Source organism: Periplaneta americana, chromosome 10 (assembly GCF_040183065.1).
Source record: "Periplaneta americana isolate PAMFEO1 chromosome 10, P.americana_PAMFEO1_priV1, whole genome shotgun sequence".
Classification (NCBI taxonomy): Eukaryota; Metazoa; Arthropoda; class Insecta; order Blattodea; family Blattidae; genus Periplaneta; species Periplaneta americana.
This window is the reverse complement of record NC_091126.1, coordinates 25,202,877-25,225,748: the sequence shown is the minus strand read 5'-3', so window position 1 is coordinate 25,225,748 and position 22,872 is coordinate 25,202,877. Positions and strand designations below refer to the sequence as shown.

The 22,872-nt window shown below is 33.7% G+C and overlaps 1 protein-coding gene across 1 annotated transcript in view; it reads left to right on the top strand.

The window, feature by feature from the left end:
* Nucleotides 1–22,872, top strand: part of LOC138707356 (MOXD1 homolog 2-like) — a 270,333-nt gene that overhangs the window by 224,019 nt on the left and 23,442 nt on the right. The window contains exons 7-9 of the mRNA XM_069836638.1: nt 4,274–4,601; nt 7,345–7,469; nt 19,440–19,633. Coding sequence (XP_069692739.1) covers nt 4,274–4,601; nt 7,345–7,469; nt 19,440–19,633 — 647 coding nt within the window. The remainder of the gene's footprint in view (nt 1–4,273; nt 4,602–7,344; nt 7,470–19,439; nt 19,634–22,872) is intronic.

The window sequence follows — 22,872 nt, the reverse complement described above, 5'->3', positions numbered from 1 at the left end:
TAAGCTTAATACGAAATTTCGAAATTTATTTTACATACCGAGGACAAATACTGAATCTCACAAAAATTCCCCAGTTTTCCAAATGTTACAGTTATACAATAAATTACATCCTCATCCTAATGATGATATTTTCAAAATGAATTTCTCTAGATACAGAATTATTTGTTATCATATTTTACATAATATTGTTGTTAGTTAATTTGAAGCTACTTTCACACCTTATTTCAATTTCTCTTTTTTTCTTTCTTTTATTTCTATTTTGTTTCAGTTTTTAATAAGTGTATGTTTCCTTATCCTTGTTTATGTTTTATAAATTAATTTGTTAGTCGTGAACATTGTAATTGGGCTTTACCTGTTATGTTCAGCAATAAATAAAATAAATAAATAAATAAATAAATAAATAAATAAATAAATAAATAAATAAATAAATACATAAATACATAAATAAATAAATATGAATTTTCTCTACGGAACTTGTCTGTAAAGAAAACATTGTACGCTATATTGTTCAAATTTGAACATTGATGAATATATCTGGACTAAATAGCTTGTCAGCTGAGTATTGATGTGTTTGTTGGTCAATGTTGCTACAGCTTCGTAACACACGTCATGGATTTTTTCCCATGCCTCACACTCCAGCCTGTACACGTCTGTACTTTTATATCTTTTATAAAATGACTACATGTATATATCCATGGTCGAAGACAGCCTTCAACGTTTCTTCATCATGTATTGAAGGCTTATAATATGTCAAACCTTAATCAGTGAGTGACTGGAGTGTCAAGTTTTCGATTAAGGGAGACATGTTCGGCTTTGTCAACGTTGGGTTAGAGGGTAAAAGCACCTGGAGGGAAGATGTACGGCTTGTCTTTCTTTTATGCATGGCCCCTTTCGTCTTCCTTGTCGCTTAAAGTGATATTTCGTCATGTGCATCTAGATATATGATCCCAGTCAAGTGCGATGAAGTTTATTCAAATATATTATCCTGCCAACGTGTTTGAAACATCCGACAAAATTGTTTTCAGAACGTACTGCTCAGCTGTTGCAATTTCATCGCAATCTGAATTAAGAAAATATGAAGCCGACATCTGCTACAAAACTACTTAGAAGAATATGTACACAAAAAAGTGTAATTAGAATAATAATAGGTGCCAAATCTGTGGCATCGTGTAGGACCTTTTTCAAAAACTACGAATAATTCCCATGGCTTGTCATTATATTTTTTCAACAGTAATCTCACTAGAGGTTTTGATTTATCTAGAGAAAATCAAAACTCGAGTGGGATTTAATTGACTATTACACGATTAGAAGAAAGTATATAAAGATTAGAAGTAACGAAGTACTCCAATATAATAAATTATTAATTGACTTACGAAAATACAACTGTCTTCAAATGTATTATTGTACCATCTCAACATTACAAATATTACGTTAGATGGCAGTAGTGGGTGTTATGATTAGCTGTTTTCTTGTTATCAGTTGTGCCAACTATGGAATCTTTATTGAACTCTGTGGACGGTTACTAGTCAAGAAGGCTTTGTTGATTCAGTTTCATTTTTATTAAAACAGTTGCATTCCACTTCAATTATCCGGAAAGAAGAAAACACAAATCAATACTTCTAGCAATACCTAAAAACATTAACTAAGACATAAGTTTCCAATTTAATTTTGAATTGTGATAAAGTCCTGCAGTCCCTGACGTCATTAGGTAACGAATTCCAGAGGCGAGGTATTTCTCCAGTATAGGAAGATGAGTATAAAGACGTTCTATGATGAGGGATAGAGAGAAGTGCTTGGTGTCGGTTTCGAAGAGTTGTAAGAAATTGAAAGCGGAATAACAGATAATTCGGAGTAGAGGTATGCATGATTCTAAACAGAAGAGACAGTGAATGAATTGTTCTTCGTTCCTTCAGACGCACCCATGAAAGTAACTGGAGGGAAGGTGTTATATATTGCAGATGAATCGTATGCACACATTATGAACACGTAGTCTCTCAGCTAAGAGTGAACTTAGGGGAAGTTTGCCCATATCGTACCACTTTTCAGTTTTTCTTTAGTTATTTCTAAATGGGAAGGAATTTTAATTGCATATACTGTTAAACATTGAGACAGGACCTTGGGACACAATTTTTTTTTTCAGAATTTTTAAATAATTATTAATTGTTATAAAGATATTATTTAAAACTCTGCAAGTGGTACGATTTGTGCGGCTAGTTTCCTAAATCGTACCTAGAGGTTGCTTAAATCGTGGCCATTTGTAAAATTCACAATTTTGAAAATAAGAACTACATAAAAATAGTTTATTTCTTTATATTATTGTCATTTAGTATGACATTTTATTAATACAAATGAGAAACAAAGATGTTTTAAGATACAAGGATTTTTGTTATATATGAATCTTAAATAGGCTATTATCAAGATCTAATAAAACGAAAACACGAAGGGTCACTCAAGATTAAGTCATATTTAATAGCTTATTCCTCCCGTTGACGGATCCATTTGCAGGACGATCCAGACCTCTCTTCATTTTGCCCATCAAATATCGCTTGAAAATCGATTTTGGGATTTTGTACTTACGGCAACATTCATTCAATCCCACCGCTCCGGATCGAAATTCATCCACTGCCTTAAGTACAGCACTTGGTTTCGATTTTCCGTATTCTCGTTTGGTCATTACCTATTCTGGAATTTGAAAATATTATGCACCTAACGTTATTTGTTCACGTTACCAAAATCGTACTGGTACGATATGAGCAACCTTTTAAGGGTACGATTTAGGAAACTAGCGCTCAAAGCAAACTATTCAGATTATAACCTGAACAAAGCTGTTACAGTGACCATTTTTACCGTTTAAATAATGCAAACAATCTAATATACTAGGGCCCGGTTTCTTCAATCTTTGTTAAAATGCACCTAACATAGTGTTAATTAACTGCAAGTTAAAAGTATGAATTGCTGTTAAAAATATTGCGTTTCTTCAACTTTACATTTCACATTTTAACATTCTGTTTGTTAACTCTCTGTTAGGACCAGAGATTCTAGAATTTAACCATAACCTATAACCAAGTATAGGCTCACTTCTGTTTTCTGAACTCTGACAATTACGATTCTCGCTTGTTTCCGTTGTTTGATTCAGAGAGGATAGAAGTCTTTCTATTCTCTCAGTTTTGATTTCTGCTTCTTTCCTCGTCTGTATCACAATAGCGTGGAACGGCGCATTGGTATTGCTGTTATGAAAATAATGGAAAACACTGGAACAAAAAGAAATCTTGGGACTAATTTCTCTTCGTTCGAAAGAAACCTTCTGCTGGAAATTATTTCGCAGTATAAACCAGTTAATGAGAATAAACAAACAAATGGATCTAAGTTGAAAGCAAAAAGTGAGACTTGGTAGAAAATAGCCTGTACCTTTATATGAACTTCTGTACTGTCAAATCACAGAAATCATCTCCTTTGTTTAAGTATTCATGGATATCATTTTCTAAGTAATCCAGATATATAAGTTCAGCATCTAACGCACCAGCCATATTGGATACTTCTATGCTAACAGAGAGTTAAATGATTTAACTGCATGAAATTGGGCAGTTAAATTAACATAGGTTTTAACAGCCTGTTAGTACTAACAGTAGTTGAAGAAATGCTTCAACTGTTAAGTTTACAGTTAAAATGGAATAACACACTGCTATAATTTAACAAATGTTGAAGAAACCGGGCCTAGGTGTAATAAAACACATTCATTAAACTAACTCAATGTTTCAATAAATGCTTACGAAAGAGTAACAAAATCTTATATGAGAAATTTAATCAGAACTTACTATTAAGCACGATTTAATACAGCTGTTGTCTTGGTTGAAAGGTGGAAAACTGAACGAGTATCAGTTTCTATTTGTATTTCATAGAAAATTCCTCAGACGGTCCCTACATGCAATACTTTGCTCAATATTAATAGTGGTACGATTTCGGCGCCGGTATGATTTAGGCTACTTTCCCCTACAATAGTTAGCAAGGAATCGCAATAATCAAAATGGGGCATTACAAGCGTCTGAATAAGATTCTTTTTTAGAGTAAGTGGTAGAAATTCTTTCATATGGAACAAGGAGTGAAGTTGAGAAAATATTTTTTTTTTTTTTTTTTTGCAAATGCGTGTTACTTGAGTGTTCCAATTTAGATCGCTATCCATAAAAATGCTAAGATTCTTAACTGTTTCACTGTATTTTATATTTACCTCGTAATGAAAATACACTAAAATTGTTGAAATTTTATTGTGTTCCAGGGATTCAGTTTTCCCCCAGAAGCCGGATATCCCCTGGACCCAGACGCTGGACCTCGCTACTTCATGATGGAGACGCATTACAACAACCCTGCTCAAGACGCCGACATCACTGACAGTTCTGGTATAAGGGTGTACTACACTGCGTCTCTGAGACGTCACGACGCCGATGTGCTGTCTGTGGGTCTCGACCCAAATTGGAGACACATCATTCCTCCAGGACAGCCGGAGGTTGTCTCCGAGGGTCATTGTATTTCTGCGTGCACACAACAGGCAGTGCCTCCCAGAGGAATTGACATCTTTGCTGTCGTTCTGCATACACATCTCATTGGTAAATACTGCATTTTGCTGACATTCTTTATTATATTTATTGAAAATGTCTTTATATATAGAGGAGAAGGTGGAAATATGGGCTAGGAGTGGTAATATGGGCTACCTCATTTTTTACTATATATATGGTGTTGTTACGTAGACAAAAAGCTCTAAAAGTACATCTCGTGTCCACCAGTCTGCGCGCACAAAGAGACAAACCAGTTGTCTTTGTGGTGTGGATGTGGTGTGTTCTTAGTGTTTTTCATCAATTTCAAAGTTTTTGCAGGTATATAGTTTCGATTTTATTGAAAGAAATATATTTCGTGTTTAGAAATCACGCTTGATGTGTTGCACTGATTAAGAATAGCTCTATCATATGGCATAAGAGTAATATTTATTTAGAACAACAATTACCATACATAAACTTAGAAACTTTCATGAGTCGATGCTGCTAATATGGGCTACCGCTATGTGTCAAATATGGGATAGGTAGCCCATATTACCTGCACATTAACACGTCCCGTATTTTCATTATCGCTATTTGCGTTATTTGTTACAGAATATTGCCATTGACGTCACACAGGTTTCCTACTTATATTTCTTTGTTTCTTTTTTGCAATTTTGTTTTCAAATTTTTATGGTAGCCCATATTTAGACCCCACTACCTAGACGGGACCAGTTCGACTTTCTTTCAAAAAGTAATTATATTTCAATATCTATTGCAACTATTGGCCTTTAAGACTGGAAAAACTGAATATGAATAATTACTCTGCATGTCAATAAAGAGTTCCAAGCAATATGCCACACCATTTTCCATTATTATGAGGAAAACAAAATGGTAGCCCATTTTTCCGCCTTCCCCTCTACAGGGTGGAAGTGAATAGCATTGCGGATTTCCAGAGCGAATAGCCCATGTTGTACTATAACAAAAAACTATAATATGATATTGGTGGAAAGTTCATAGTTTTTTTTTTTTTTTCAGAAAAAGAATGTATTTTCCCAAAATATTTAACAATCTTTTATTCGGTAACTATTGCTAGTAGGATCGTGATTTTTTTCCATATCGATAGGAAATCTAATAAAGAATAAGTTCTCTCTGGCGTTTTTCAATAGCGTGCACGATTTTCGTGTAAATTGAATATAAAAAAATCCCTAATTTCAAGTCATTGCACGAAGCGAGCGAGTGGCAAAGTCTTGGCAGCTTCGTAGCTTACGTACGGAGACTCACCGAGTTCATTGACCCCTCACAACTGTATCACGAGTGCAGTGTATTAGCGACGATGTTGCCGGACTGTTGAAACTTCAAACTTAATTTTATAATTAACTGTGCATTTATTCACAAACTGTAATATAGGTTTTCTATTCATTTACATGTACCCTATCGTCCCATTCACCCTGCAAGGTTATTTCATTTCCATCCTGTATATGGAAAATTAATGAATAATTATTAATTAATTGACAGAATGTACGTACTTCCTTATTTCAATTTCTGTTTATACACAAGACGACACCAGTGGAGGAACGCGATCTGATTATAAATACTTGGAATTAATATTATTTCCATCAATAAGATACTGTAAAGTTATAAATAAATATGTTATACTTCATTAAATGTAACCAAAATAATACTCTTTTATTAATTATTACAGAGCATAAAAACAATACTCTTTTATCACAGTACATAAAAATAATACTATTTTATTACGGAACATAAAAATAATACTATTTTATTACAGAACACAAAAACACTACTCTATTTTTACATAACATAAAAATAATACGTTTTTATTACAGAACATAAAAATAATAATTTATTACACAACATAAAGTAATATTCTTTTATTGCAGAACATAAAAATAATACTATTTTATTACAGAATACAAAAACACTACTCTATTTTTACATAACATAAAAATAATACGTTTTTATTACAGAACATAAAAATAATTTATTACATAACATAAAAATAATATTCTTTTATTGCAGAACATAAAAATAATACTATTTAATTACATAACATAAAATAATACTATTTTGTTACAGAACACAAAAACACTACTCTATTTTTACATAACATAAAAATAATACGTTTTTATTACAGAACATATAAATAATATTTTATTTCATAAAATAAGAATAATATTCTTTTATTGCAGAACGTAAAAATATTACTCTTTTATTACATAACATAAAATAATACTCTTTTTATTACAGAACATAAAAGTAATAATCTTTTATTACAGAACATGAAAATAATACTCTTTTATTACAAAACATAAAAATAATACTATTTTATTACGGAACACAAAAACACTACTCAGTTTTTACATAACATAAAAACAATACGTTTTTATTACAGAACATAAAAATAATTATTTATTACATAACATAAAAATAATATTCTTTTATTGCAGAACATAAAAATAATAATATTTTATTACATAACAAAAGTTGTGCAGTTTAATTAAAGGTATGCAAGTCGTGGTCACGGATGGAAGCGATTAAAACACTGTCAGAAGGGAGGGAACTCAATGAGGCACTTTTCCCCATTACTGGGCTAATACAGTCCTGTATTTGTAAGGATATGACTTCTTCGACATATATTCGAGAACGGTTCTGCATTCTACTCAAGTGTACTGGTTAAATAGTGATATTGATCTTATTTTAGTACTAGGTTGAGAGGTGTGATGACTCCCCCTGTACCGCAAATTACATCATTTCACGCACATGGTGAACATTACCTTCTACTGCTGTATTTCAGGAAGAAAAGTTCGTCTTCGTCAAATCAGAGACGGAGTAGAGCAACCCCCCATATCTACAGACAACAATTACGACTACACTTACCAGGAGTATCGCAGACTTCAGAATCCCGTTAAAGTGTATCCGGTAAGTTCGTCATTGAAATTTACTCTAAGGCTTTGTAGATCCGTCAGCTTAGCTTCATGGCTATTCCTTCAGTTACAAAACCCCTATGACCATGTTTCCGTCCACGAAGCTTAAAACAACCGGCTTTTGTCTAATCACATGATGATTGAACGTCATAAAGAACAAGCCTAGTCTTCAGTTCTTTATAATAATTTTAAACGATTTTAATTTCATAATTCAGGCACACTGCATGCCTCTCAATATCTTGTATTATAATTATGTTCATTGGAATGCTTTCTATTCGTATGTCAATTTTAATTTTAAGACTATGTACGCCATTCAATCTTTCTATGTAAGTATGCATGGTCAGACTATTTACTAGTGTTTATAAATGTGTTTAAATAATATTTTCACCTAGTTCAAATGTTTGTTTCTTAGAAAACTATCACCTGAAGATGACTTGAAAGTAAGTCGAAAATATTCGTGACGTATACTAACATTGTATCTTGATGTAACAGAATCCATTTCTGCCATCTTAACATGATATGTGATTGACTGAAAACCTAATTTATATTATATTAATCACATGATGTCGAGTGATGAAGAAATTCCGGTCTTTTACTTTTAATGCCGCATTCCGAATCGCAGACGAAGAAAGATCACGGTCATTCCTACATAAAAAGAAATATTGTTTGTAGACTGTTACTAACACCTAAGGAACTATACTCTGTTTTCATACAGAAGGAACTTTCCTGCTGAAATTTCAAACGTTCTGACCATCTCCACTTGAGAAAGGGCTTCTTTATATGACGTTTAAAATAACTGTGAAATGAAAAATACAAAAAGTACGTACGAATTTATTTCTATGGATATATCCATGAAAGTGAAAAAAATTTCACAGCTCTGTTTTCAATTTTTTTTTATGTATGCAATTTTTTTTAAATTGGTACCTGCATTTTTAGAAAATATTGCAAGATATTTCTAGCACATCCTACATAAATGTGGCTGACACTAAAACGGTTAATATGGTTATTGCAGTTTATTTATTATCTATTCCTAGTAAATTCATCTATAGCTCTGAAAAATCGCTTCACTATAGTCCCGTCGCTCTAATTTCCGGCAGCCAATCGCGTTGCAGGTCGGCTACATTTAAACGTGTGCGTCTTGTGATTCGCTTATGAAGACGTTATTCATTTCTTAAGGCTCGATAAATGATCAATATAATCGCCCGCCATTTTGGCTCTTTCTTTGGCGTTCGCAGAAAGCACACGAAGACGTTATTTGCCGCTCAATTATTTGCTGAATTACAGTGCGTTTGATTTATTATCATAGGAGCTACGACATGATAATGTTTAACGGTGTGGCAAATAGATTCCTCGTATGGTAGCTCGGGAACTAAAGAACAAAAATGGCAAACGATACTAACTACCTAGACTTTATAGAGCCTTCACTTCCTAAGACGTAAGCAAAGAGGCGGAGTCACGCCGGAAATAACAGCGTCGCGACTATAGGACCCAAAGCCGTTCAATTTTAGATGGAATGTACTGTAGAATGTTAGTGGAAATTCGGAATGTTTACAGACTGATGTTTGCAAAGCAATCGACACAATTACATTTTTGTAACTCGGTTTGTTACTTCCGGTTTACTTGCTACCACATTTCCATTAACATTCGGAATAGGAAATTTGCGACTTTAAAACACTTGCCAAATTGACTTTTTTTGCATCTGGATTGTTGAAACCGGCCGCTGTTGTCCGATCAGAAGCGGTCAGGCAGAGGTACGCCTGGGTACTCATTGTTTACGAAACAACGGCAATTACTTTCCGGTAATAATTCAATATCGGATAACTTTATTGGGCGCACCGCACCGCGAATTAAGCACATCGTACAACGCCTTTCTACGTCAGAAACGCGGCCTCGGAATGTGGTGAATGCAAGTTGGAATGTTCGTCGAAAAGTATGGTTCAGTTTCGTATACTCGGGGAAAACTGTTTTCCGTACGATCATTCAGCTGCTTCTCGGAAATTAATCCCAAATTTAACCTGTTATATCGGTACAAATGAGTAAAAGAGAAATCTCAATGTACAATAATCTAATATTGAGAACATCACCACTGTAACAATTTATCCACAGCGAGTTTGAAGGACTACGTAAAAGAGAAAGTGCGTTCTCTTCCCCTCTACCAAGGGATTACAACTACAATATTAAGAATACAATTACAATTATAGTTACTATTAATATTAAATTTACAAATACAATAAAAATCAAAGTACTAAAAGATTAACTGATTAATAATAGCTAGACAGTTTATTGTAAAAGTTAAGAAGAGAGAAAAAAAAATTTATTAATTAAGTAAAAAGTAAACCTACTCTACGCAGTAAGAAAATGCTTAATAAGTTTGCTTTTGAACGCTACTAAATTCCGATAGTCTCTGATATCACTGGGTAGGGTATTCCACAAGCGCGAGAGCGAGATTGTGTATGATGATGAATACGTTGATGTCTTATGTGTTGATATGGCTAGTATGCGGCTATTTTGCGTGAGAGTGAAGAGATTATGATATGATGACAGGTAACTGAAACGGGAGGCAAGGTAGGTAGGTGTAGAGGTGTGAAGGACTTGGAAAAGGAGAACAAGAGAATGAAAATTTCTACGTTCGTTAAGCCGTAGCCATTTTAGAGTTTGGAAGGATGGGACATGTGGTCAGCGTGACGGACATCGCAGACGAAGCAAACACAAGAATTATGAACACATTGTAATCTTTGGGACTGGTTGACATTGAGGTCAGTCAGTAGAAAATCACAATAATCGAAGTGGGGCATTACTAGTGTTTCCACTAGTATTTTCTTCAGTGATAGCGGGAGGAATTTTCGAATATTGTTTTATGATTGCAATGAATTTCAGTTCTTCGATTCCTACTGTAATCTTATAAATACAGTGTATTCTTATTCAGGGTCCGGCAGTAGAACGATCGATTATAAATAGTTAGTTATTAAGTCAGGAATCCCCCTTTTTTTTCAAAATGACATACATGACATCATAAAGTACATAGTTTGCCATTTATTTATTGACTTTGAACATACATATTTGTACGTCAGTGGTATTGGATGATAAATCCATTTTATCAACTTTATAATACAGGTAAAAAAATCCACGTTTTTTCTTTCATACCTGTAAAAATTACAAATCTATTTCTCATATTTTTGGTATAGTGGAACCATAGTACACCTGGAAGTCGAACGATTAGAGATAAATTGAGATACAGATGTATCGACTTAAATCGATGTATTTTGACTCAAGTTACATTACCCTGAATTTTTTACATTACTTTTGGATACGGCATGTACTTTTATTATGCAAAAACTCGCTGTAATTTATGGAAATTTAGAAGTGTTTTGTGTGGAGTGCGGCATTGTATGAGGCAGAAACATTGACATTATAACGATGTGAAGAGAAGCGACTAGAAGCATTTGAACTGTGGATATGGAGAAGAATGGAGTGTGTGAAATGGAAAGATAGAATAAGAAACGAAGCTGTGCTGGAATGAGTGAGTGAAATGATGCTGATGCTGATCAGGAAGAGAAAAAGGAAGTGGTTGGTTTACAGGCTGAGAAGAAACTGTCTACTGAAGGATGCACTCGAAGGAACGAGAGATGAGTTCAGTGCAGGAGAAGATAATAATAATAATAATAATAATAATAATAATAATAATAATAATAATAATAATAATAATGATTTATCTAACCTGGCAGTGTTAAAGCCATACGGCCTTCTCTAACACTCAACCAGGAGTAAAACTGCGTTACAAAAAACACTACAAATTTACAAAGTACACTACAATTTTACACACAAAACTGAATAAGATAATAATAATAAAATGTAAATAACAAGTAAGTAGAAATCAGACATAATATATAACATACAGAAAAAGGAGAAAGCATAATAAAATGTGAACAGCAGGTCAAAATACATGAGACATACAAAGTATAAAAAATAAGACAATTATTGATAATAATAATAATAATAATAATAATAGTAATAATAATAATACTAATAGTAGTAATAAAATAGTGCAGTACAAAGCAGACAATGAATACAATATTTTTAAGTACACACAGTAAGGAAAATTATGATTATATTTAGCTCAACTTATCACATTATAGATATACCATTATCGGAAAATATGAAAACAAAAATATAAAATAAGTTAAATACCACTAGAACAGAAAAAATATGTGAATACGTGGTAACATGCAATACAACACTTGTCATAATAGTAAGTTAGTTTGGCAACTCATCATAAGATAATTTTCTAACTTGGATTTGAAAGATTTCAATGTTCGGCAGCCCTTGACTTCAGACGGCAGAGAGTTCCAGTGACGAGAGGTAGCAACAGTGAAAGATGAGGAATACAGAGATGATGTATGAAGTGGAAGTGGAAGATATCAGATGATAGACGAAATTAAGATTTATAGATCATATGTGGAGACTAAGTGGAAGGCATAAAACAGAAAATATTGGAGAATGCTGGGTTTGCAGTGAAATAACACATATATGTATGTAAATACTCATTCCTGTGTGATCAATTGTTCATTGTCCATAATATTTCTTGACTGTCATGCTCTACCTAAACATGATGATTTCCGATTCCAGGGGAATCGCTCCGCGTTTTATATCTAAGTAGGTGAATATTGGCTTTCTGCTATATCGACGGAGGGATGTATTTCGAATTTACTTAATCTATAAATAATAATACTGCTTCACTAGCGACACGTGATCTCTGAGTTTGTTGTTAATATATAAGCGACGTTGTAACTACCTCGCCTGATATAGATATTGGTCGATATACACACAGACTAAGGAAAGAGGAGGTACTAAATTCTATTGCGATGTAGTCTGGCTAGACATTACTGCTCTTGTCCTATTGTAAACTGCCCTACAATCTGCAAGTGGAGTTGTTACATTCTTAGAATAACAGCGGTAGGAGAACAATACTATTGCTTAATTAATCCTACGCAACGTTTAAAATGGCAGACAAGAGGAATTCCTCTTGGGAACCAGAGCTGAAGTCGAATCGGCTGCTGATATTTCCGTATTAATTGGCTTGCGTTAGATTTTAACCTTCTCGAATGACATTCCAGCAGGTGTCTGATTAGCTGGACCTGGAAGTAGCGACGAAATGAAATTCTTTTAAAACAAAGAGGAGAGTCGTGAAATGTCACAGCTGTTTCGTATACTTGTGTTGAGTCTGATTTGTAAACTTTCAACTGAAGATATTTAATAATAATGAATTATGTGAAATGTTAATGAAGCAAAGAAAAACAGGAGTTGACATTTTAAAAGGAAATATGTAAGCTTTACAAATTATCAGCATTTTGCGGATTTGTATGCACAATCAAATAATAAAATATGCATGCAAATATGTACGAAAAATGTAGAAAATATATAAAAACAAATAAACAAAAATCAAATAAACCATTTGTTTGTGGATAATCTTACCTCATTCCTGGCTATTACAGTAGGTAAGGAAAGTTGTCCTGATATTTTCTTGTGTGAAGATCCTACGTCTATCAGTGAAGAATGTTTTATACAATAAAAATGCCCTTTCCACATCGCATGATGTCACAGGTGCATGTGAAAAACACCACAACTCTTCTTCAGTGAATTCATCTTCTGTTATAGTTTTTTAACCATCACCAGATAGCGTTTTGCTAATTTGACGGATGTTTTGTTGCCAAAATTTTTGTTCAATACATGATAAGCTTATAAAATGCAATTTTATCAATACCGTGAGACAATAAACTTTAAATTTAATCTAACAGAGAAAGTGAATACTCCAAATAATTATTCCGAGCTTCCAAATCTGTTATAATCTCTTGTTTCTTCTGTAATCTATGTTTCTTTTGTGAAACTCCTACGTCTATCAGTGAAGAAGGTTTTATACAAAGAAAATGTCCTTCCCACATCCCATGATGTCACAGGTGGATGTGAAAAACATCACAACTCTTCTTCAGTGAATTCATCTTCTGTTATAGTTTTTTCACCATTACCAGATAGCGTTTTGCTAATTTGACGGATTGTTTTGTAACCAAGATTTTTATTTAATACATGATAAGCTAATAAAATGCAATTTTATCAATACCGTGAGACAATAAACTTTAAATTTAATCTAAGAGAGAAAGTGTATACTCCAAATAATTATTTCGAACTTCCAAATGTGTTATAATCTCAGGTATTTTAGAGAAACGCTTATGAATATAGGTACTGGGTCTTTTTTCTCGATCCCGTCTTCAGAAAGATATTTCTGAACTATCGCAATGCTAGCTGCATCTTCCACATTTAAGAAATCTAACACTGTTTTCAATTCACTAAAATGTTATGCATAGTACTAGTAATTAGCTAAAGGGGAAAATTGTAATTTAATACCAGATTCTCGAGTAAAATATGCATTTTTGCGTTAAACATTTAAAACATGCATTTCCCCCGGAATATGCATTTATATGCATTATCAAATTTTCTGTGCTGATTAAAGGAGCTCCCAGCTATGAAATTAACCAGGAATAGTTGTTATATTCTGTATTTTGAGGCAGAAATTAATTTTGATTACTTTCTTCACAAAAGTTACATGTTTCATTCTATTGGTACACATTTTTTACAAACTATTCAACTTAGGACTATGAAATTTTTTCATCGCACGTTAATGAATATATGGCAGTAGTAATGATGAAGTCATTTTAAAATGTCTAGAAGTTAAGTTTCTGATTTGTTTTAATTTTTATAGATGGAAAAATGTTTTTTAACAACAAATATTCACAAAAGCTCTAGTAAAGAAATAATGCAAATATTGAAAAGATACATTATGGTTTTACTCTATTGTCCCTTGGTAATAATCTGCTGAAATTTCATAAGCTGCTTCATAAAATGTAAAAGAGTGCATGTAACATTGTAAAATGATGTAATAGTGATCTAGATATATTTTTCATATAATTCATTGTTTTCAATTCAGTAGGTAACCATTCTAGGTTAATTTAATAGCTAAAAGTTTCCTTACTCAGCACAAACAAATTCAAAATGCAACCATTATTAGGACCAAATCAATGGCAATGTGATTTCACATTTTTTTTTTTTTTTTTCAAATTCTTCATACATCATCTTCTTTTAAGATTTAGTAGGTTTCATTGCTAGCATATATTAAGGTCCTGGTTAATAAAGAAACTCTACACGTAGTGCTGGAAAAGTGGGAGTAACTCCACAAAACCTGCTCAGTGTCTATCATAAAGATTAGTAAATCTCGTCGGAATTTGAACTGTGATCTCCAGTGATCTACTCCAATACTGTAGCTCCATCGACAGGCCGTCTGATATAAATTAAGACAGAAATACATCATGCTATATTCTTCTTGTAATGATGAACATCAAATCACGTTATGTTTCTATTTATTTTAGTATCCATAAAATCTTTATATGCTTTTTCTTCTTGTTACGACAGAATTACTTTATGTTCTGTGATTTCTGTAGGAGATCATAAAAGTACATTAAGCTATGGTTTTAGTACTACCCAATAAATCATCTTGCGTATTATTTTTCCTGTGTGGTAAGTATAAAATCGTATTATGTCCATTATTCTTTAATTTTTCTTCAGCATTAAACCAGATTATGACCTTTTTCCCCTGTACCTGAAATAGAGTCAGAACATGCTCGTCCTGTCTGAGATAGTAAATATCGCAACACGTTATATCATTTACAAGGAACAATCACTGAGACCACTGATCTTGCTAATAATAGAAGATGTAATTATATAATTATTAAGGACTGTCGAGTTATTGCTAACGAATATTGCGAGCAAATGTCTCTTAACTTTATGTACCCGTATTCTCTCTACTTCAGCCAGATAGCTGCGGTAGCTGAGTATAAAATAATGTCGAATACAATACGCGTTTAGTTTATAATTTTCAAAATTTCTTGCTTTGTTTTTCAATTAGATCAGTTGCTGTAATATATTTGTGAAAGTTTTCAAATGTTGAAAATGATAGAAGAAAGATCTTGCTTTCTCTTCAATTTATTGTCTTAATTTAAGCAATATTATCTTAGAATTATTCACTAGAAGTCACCGAGTTTCCACGTTTCCTGATAAGTAGTTGTCAGTATTAAGTGAAGATTTATTTATTTTATTTTATTTATTTGCTAATAATTGTAACATAGAATATACTATAATCAAAATTAAACTTTAGCTCACTCCTGAAAGAGTAGAAGTCTTGCTCAGGGGCGGATTCCTGAAATGAAAATAAGAAGTATATAATACAATTTGTCTTATATCTACTATACAATAAGAATATATAAATTTAAATTTACAATTTTTCATTATTTTTAAAACTCATACATAACTTTTTAAATTTAATACCAGAACTATTAGAATTGACAAGATTAGGATATTTAATATAAATTTGTTATATATTCTTGGGCATAAATTACTACTATGATTAAATACTTTAGCAGTGTTGCATTTTGGTTCAAACAATCTTAAAGAATTCATACCTTTTGTTTTATAACTATGAGAATACAATTCAAAATTATTTCGACTTTCTTGTTTGAATTTTATTAATACAACACAATAAATTTGTCTTATTTCAAGAACATTAAAGTCTAAAAACAGTTTTTGAGATGGAAAATCAGTAGGTTTATGAAGACTATTTTAATTATTCTCTTCTGTAATAAATGAGGTGGATTAAAATTGGTTTTAAATAAGCTACCCCGTCCTACAATTCCATACATAATTACCGATTGAAATAAAGTTAAGTATATTGTGCATACTAAACTTATTGACAAGTCATTTCTCAATAAAACAAAACAATAACTAATATTATTTTACGTAAGTTATTACAAATGTAGTTAATGTGTTGGTTCCATTTTAAATGATTGTCGAAAATTCTGCCTAAATATTTGACTTCAGAGGACTCCTTATTAACCGGACATTTACATTGTATAAGGCAACAATCAGGTGTAATTATAGTCTTGAATTTAATTTGGTATTCAGGTGTATTAATAGTCTTGAATTGAATTTAGTATTCAGGTGTATTAATAGTCTTGAATTTAATTTGGTATTCAGGTGTATTAATAGTCTTGAATTTAGTATTCAGATGTATTAATAGTCTTGAATTGAATTTAGTATTCAGGTGTATTAATAGTCTTGAATTTAGTATTCAGATGTATTAATAGTCTTGAATTGAATTTAGTATTCAGGTGTATTAATAGTCTTGAATTTAGTATTCAGATGTATTAATAGTCTTGAATTTAGTATTCAGGTGTATTAATAGTCTTGAATTTAGTATTCAGATGTATTAATAGTCTTGAATTTAGTATTCAGGTGTATTAATAGTCTTCAATTTAGTATTCAGGTGTATTAATAGTCTTGAATTTAGTATTCAGATGTATTAATAGTCTTGAATTGAATTTAGTATTCAGGTGTATTAATAGTCTTGAATTGAATTTAGTATTCAGGTGTATTAATAGTCTTGAATTGAATTTAGTATTCAGGTGTATTAATAGTCTTGAATTGAATTTAGTATTCAGGTGTATTAATAGTCTTGAATTGAATTTAGTATTCAGGTGTATTAATAGTCTTGAATTTAGTATTCAGATGTATTAATAGTCTTGAATTGAATTTAGTATTCAGGTGTATTAATAGTCTTGAATTTAGTATTCAGATGTATTAATAGTCTTGAATTGAATTTAGTATTCAGGTGTATTAATAGTCTTGAATTTAGTATTCAGATGTATTAATAGTCTTGAATTTAGTATTCAGGTGTATTAATAGTCTTCAATTTAGTATTCAGGTGTATTAATAGTCTTGAATTTAGTATTCAGATGTATTAATAGTCTTGAATTGAATTTTGTATTCAGGTGTATTAATAGTCTTGAATTTAGTATTCAGATGTATTAATAGTCTTGAATTTAGTATTCAGGTGTATTAATAGTCTTTAATTTAGTATTTAGGTGTATTATTAGTCTTCAATTGAATTTAGTAATCAGTTGTATTAATAGTCTTGAATTGAATTTAGTATTCAGGTGTATTAATAGTCTTGAATTTAGTATTCAGATGTATTAATAGTCTTGAATTTAGTATTCAGGTGTATTAATAGTCTTCAATTTAGTATTCAGGTGTATTAATAGTCTTGAATTTAGTATTCAGATGTATTAATAGTCTTGAATTGAATTTAGTATTCAGGTGTATTAATAGTCTTGAATTTAGTATTCAGATGTATTAATAGTCTTGAATTTAGTATTCAGGTGTATTAATAGTCTTTAATTTAGTATTTAGGTGTATTATTAGTCTTCAATTGAATTTAGTAATCAGTTGTATTAATAGTCTTGAATTGAATTTAGTATTCAGGTGTATTAATAGTCTTGAATTTAGTATTCAGATGTATTAATAGTCTTGAATTTAGTATTCAGGTGTATTAATAGTCTTCAATTTAGTATTCAGGTGTATTAATAGTCTTGAATTTAGTATTCAGATGTATTAATAGTCTTGAATTGAATTTAGTATTCAGGTGTATTAATAGTCTTGAATTTAGTATTCAGATGTATTAATAGTCTTGAATTTAGTATTCAGGTGTATTAATAGTCTTTAATTTAGTATTTAGGTGTATTATTAGTCTTCAATTGAATTTAGTAATCAGTTGTATTAATAGTCTTGAATTGAATTTAGTATTCAGGTGTATTAATAGTCTTGAATTTAGTATTTAGGTGTATTATTAGTCTTCAATTGAATTTAGTAATCAGTTGTATTAATAGTCTTGAATTGAATTTAGTATTCAGGTGTATTAATAGTCTTGAATTTAGTATTCAGGTGTATTATTAGTCTTGAATTAAATTTAGTATTCAGGTGTATAAATAGTCTTGAATTTAGTATTCAGGTGTATTACTAGTCTTGAATTTAGTATTCAGGTGTATTACTAGTCTTGAATTTAGTATCCAGGTGTATTATTAGTCTTGAATTCAAATTAGTATTCAGGTGTATTAATAGTCTTGAATTGAAGCCCTAAGCTATCGTAGCTGTCTGTCTGAAGTAGAAATAATATATGCACTGCAAATTTAGGAGCGCCAGATTGCAAATTTGGCTGTCGGTAATTCTGCAACTTTTAATTGTTCTATAATTTCTATTTGCAATACTCCGTTTTACATCATGTACTTCGAATCGAAACATTACAAATAAAATCACTGATCATTCCGATCCCAGGCCTGGGGGATTTATGCGTTAGTTCGAGCAATCTTCAGACAGCGGACTCCTCCTACTCCCGCAATTGTGTTCATCGTGGATATAAGAACCGATCAGTGGCGTGCAATTAGTAAGCACATTTATATTTGTTATAAACAGAAAATTAAATGTAGTATTTATGTACATGTGTAAGCGAAGCACGTCTTCCACTCATTGTGAATGACACGTCACTGAACCCCTGCGTTCTTTGTCGTTCCTACCCACCTGTCCGCAGCTGGTTTCTCTATGAGCGTGAATATGCTCAGAGAGAGGCTTACACCCAGCCCTGTTCTATCCTCCTCTTGTTCGGAATCACTTTTAGACGTTGTTGTTGTTTTCTAATGCCAGGCGTTTGACAATAAAGTCATTTGACCTCTTGCACTCCAATATTTTTCAAAGATATTATCATGGTCAGCCACAGAAGCAGAGATTTTGAGGTGTTCCGAATCCATTTCTTGGTTTGAGTTGCACAATGGGCAGTTAGGGGACTGATATATTCCAATTCTATGCAGGTGTTTGGCCAAAAAATCATGGCCTGTTGCCAATCTAAATGCAGCTACAGACGATTTTCGTGGTAAATCGGGAATTAACTGTGGATTATGATGCAGAGAGTTCCATTTTTTCCCTTGTGATTGTGTTATCAAATTTTGTTTGTTGAAGTCTACTTTTAGAAGTAGATTCTTCAGTACTCCAAACTGTGAGGTACTCTTGATTTTTTGTGTTTTTTGTTGTGCAGGGTGACCATCTGATAGCAGAGTGCACGTATAACAGTGAAGGCCGCACCACTATAACCCTTGGTGGCCTTACGACCCGTGAAGAGATGTGCCTCGTGTTTGGATACTACTATCCCCGGATCGACTTGTCTCTTTGCCACAGTTTGCCTTCTCTGCCGACCGTGCTTCATTCCCTAGGAATTCAAGAACTTTGGCCGTAAGTTAAAGCTCTTAATATCTGCTGTACCATTAGTCATATCATTCAATTTGCTCGATGATTCCTTTAGTAACGAGGAACAAAAAGGTCAAGTGTCATTTTTTTGTGTGTTTGAATAGTTTTCCAGAGAAACGTGCAATAAACACGTGAATTGCATATCATGCAACATTATAATCACTAATCAGTAACCGAATGCACAGAAGTCTGTTGTGTTCCGGACGACTTTTGAATGGGGGGGGGGGCGTGGTAGGTCGTTGCCGTGTAGATTGCTTTCAATATTGTAAGAACAATAAACACAGATTGTGTACTGTATATTATTTTGTTTAACAAGTAGAGAGAAGCTCTGAGCAATAATTTGTTTCAGCCAATTATAAATGGTTGCCTCTAACTGTAATTTTTAAAATAGTTAAGAGATAAACAAACATAATAGGAAGTAAATTTGTAGAATAGTTTTAAATGCACCTGGTTTACACTTCTTGCTCTCATCTCCATTGCCCTAATGTACATGCGAGCTGAAGTATGTTTCTTTTTACTCAAGGTAAGAAATGCAAAGGACGTCAATTGCCATCCTTCGAAAGTAGGACACTTGCCATCGAGGGAAAGTAGGTCACTTGCCATCCAGGGAAAGTAGGTCACTTGCCATCCTGGGAAAGTAGGTCACTTGTCATCCATCGAAAGTAGGTCACTTGCCATCCAGCGAAAGTAGGTCACTTGCCATCCAGCGAAAGTAGGTCACTTGCCATCCATCGAAATTAGGTCACTTACCACCCATCGAAAGTAGGTCACTTGCCATCCAACGAATGTAGGTCACTTGCCATCTATCGAAAGTAGGTCACTTGCCATCCATCGAAAGTCGGTCACTTGCTATCCATCGAAAGTAGGTCACTTGCCATCCAACGAATGTAGGTCACTTGACATCCAACGAAAGTAGGTCACTTGCCATCCATCGAAAGTAGGTCACTTGCCATCCGTCGAAAGTGGGTCACTTGCCATCCATCGAAAGTAGGTCACTTGCCATCCATCGAAAGTAGGTCACTTGCCATCCAACGAATGTAGGTCACTTGCCATCCAACGAAAGTAGGTCACTTGCCATCCAGCGAAAGTAAGTCAATTGCAATAAAGCGACATTAAGTCACTTGCCATCAAGCGAAATTAGGTCACTTGCCATCCAGCGAAATTAGGTCACTTGCCACCTATCGAAAGTAGGTCACTTGCCATCCAGCGAAAGTAGGTCACTTGCCATCCAGCGAAAGTAGGTCACTTGCCATCCAGCGAAAGTAGGTCACTTGCCATCCAGCTAAAGTAGGTCACTTGCCACCCAGAGAAAGTAGGTCACTTGCCATCCAGCGAAAGTACCTCACTTGCCATACAGCGAAAGTAGGTCATTTGCCTTCCATGTAAAGTAGGTCACTTGCCATCCTGCGGAAGTTGATCACTTGCAATCCAGCAAAAGTAGGTCAATTGCAATCCAGCGAAAGTAGGTCACTTGCCATCCAGCGAAAGTAGGTCACTTGCCATCCAGCGAAAGTAAGTCACTTGCCATCCAGCGAAAGTAGGTCACTTGCCATCCAGAGAAAGTAGGTCACTTGCCATCCAGCGAAAGTACCTCACTTGCCATACAGCGAAAGTAGGTCATTTGCCTTCCATGTAAAGTAGATCACTTGCTATCCTGCGAAAGTTGATCACTTGCCATCCAGCAAAAGTAGGTCAATTGCAATCCAAGGTAAGTAGGTCACTTGCCATCGAGCGAAATTAGGTCACTTGTCTTCCAGCGAAATTAGGTTACTTGCCATCCAGCGAAAGTAGGTCACTTGCCATACATCGAAAGTAGGTCACTTGTCATCCAGTGAAATTAGGTCACTTGCCATCCAGCGAATGTAGTTCACTTGCCATGCAGGGAAATTAAGTCACTTGCCATCCAGGGAATAATTTAAGTCACTTGCCGTGCAGCGAGAGTAGGTCACTTGCTTTTCTTCGTTTTTACTTCTCATCCCAAAATTTTTGATCATACATTGAAACATTGTGTTTCGAAAAAAAAAAGTGCGCGGGGTATTCGTAAAAACACGGTAGTTTGTCAGAAAACGTTTTCATTCCCTGAAAAAAAAATGAAAGAAAAAATTGGACTTAGTGTGTATTGGAACTGGATGGTTAATATATAACATTTTTCAGACGAGAAACCTCTTTAATATAAGCAAATGAAAATTTTGCAATTTTTTACTCTGTTAACGACTAAATGCTGGTTCACAATAAACCGGGAACGGAAACGACAACGAGAACGAGAACGGAAATATTGTTAAAATAAGTGTATTGTGAATGCCCACATTTAGATACATTTAAAATAACATTATTTCCGTTCTCGTTGTCGTTTCCGTTCCCGGTTTATTGTGAACGAGCCTTAACTCCCCTTTAATGTCACACAGCTGCCAAGTCTCAAAAACTTCACTACCAACCAACGTGTAAGATTTGAATCTCGAACGAAAATGAAGACTTGTATCCGAGGAAACACGAGTATTATCTCATCGCGTGACATTAGCTCAAAATACAAAATCTTGAATGAGTGAGATGAGATAGTAAAGTGTGAAATAATGAAGACAAAAAGCGTGCGACACGTGCTTTGCGATACACGCGCCTTGCTAACTGGTGAAGGCTGTTTTTTGTCTCGATGTTCTTGCTCGGTTTAAACCGAAGCGTCTCGCAATATGACACGCTGCAAAACAAGTGCTACTGCAACCACGACGCCCGTTCGGGTCCCAGGTTCATTAGCCCGGCCACACGAGGCGGACAATCGCATTTAAAATAATTACCAACGATACGTGCTCGGCTTTCGGATTCGGTGGACCGGGGTTTGTTTCCCGATGGTAATCAGTACGAGTGCTCGTTAGTGCATTGGCACTCGAGTCTGGTGCTCGCCGGTTCATATCACGGAATATTCAACTGATGTAAAGGATGGACTAGGATGGCCACTTTGGCCGCAGCAGGATTGTCGCCGAGGATCACCACTCCTCGCTCAGTTACTTCATTGTACAGGCTGTCTCAAAAATTGAATCACAAATTAGTTGTCATAGCCTACAACAGCGTTTTTCAAACTTTTCTGAAGTCAGAACAGTTCCGCGGACCACCTTACTCTTGTTCCATTCGAAAGCAAATTTATCATTTATGTAGCATATTTTAAGGGGAGAGGATGGTATTTTTTATGAAAAATGACTAAATTAAAAAAAAAATCTTTAAAATACCCTGTG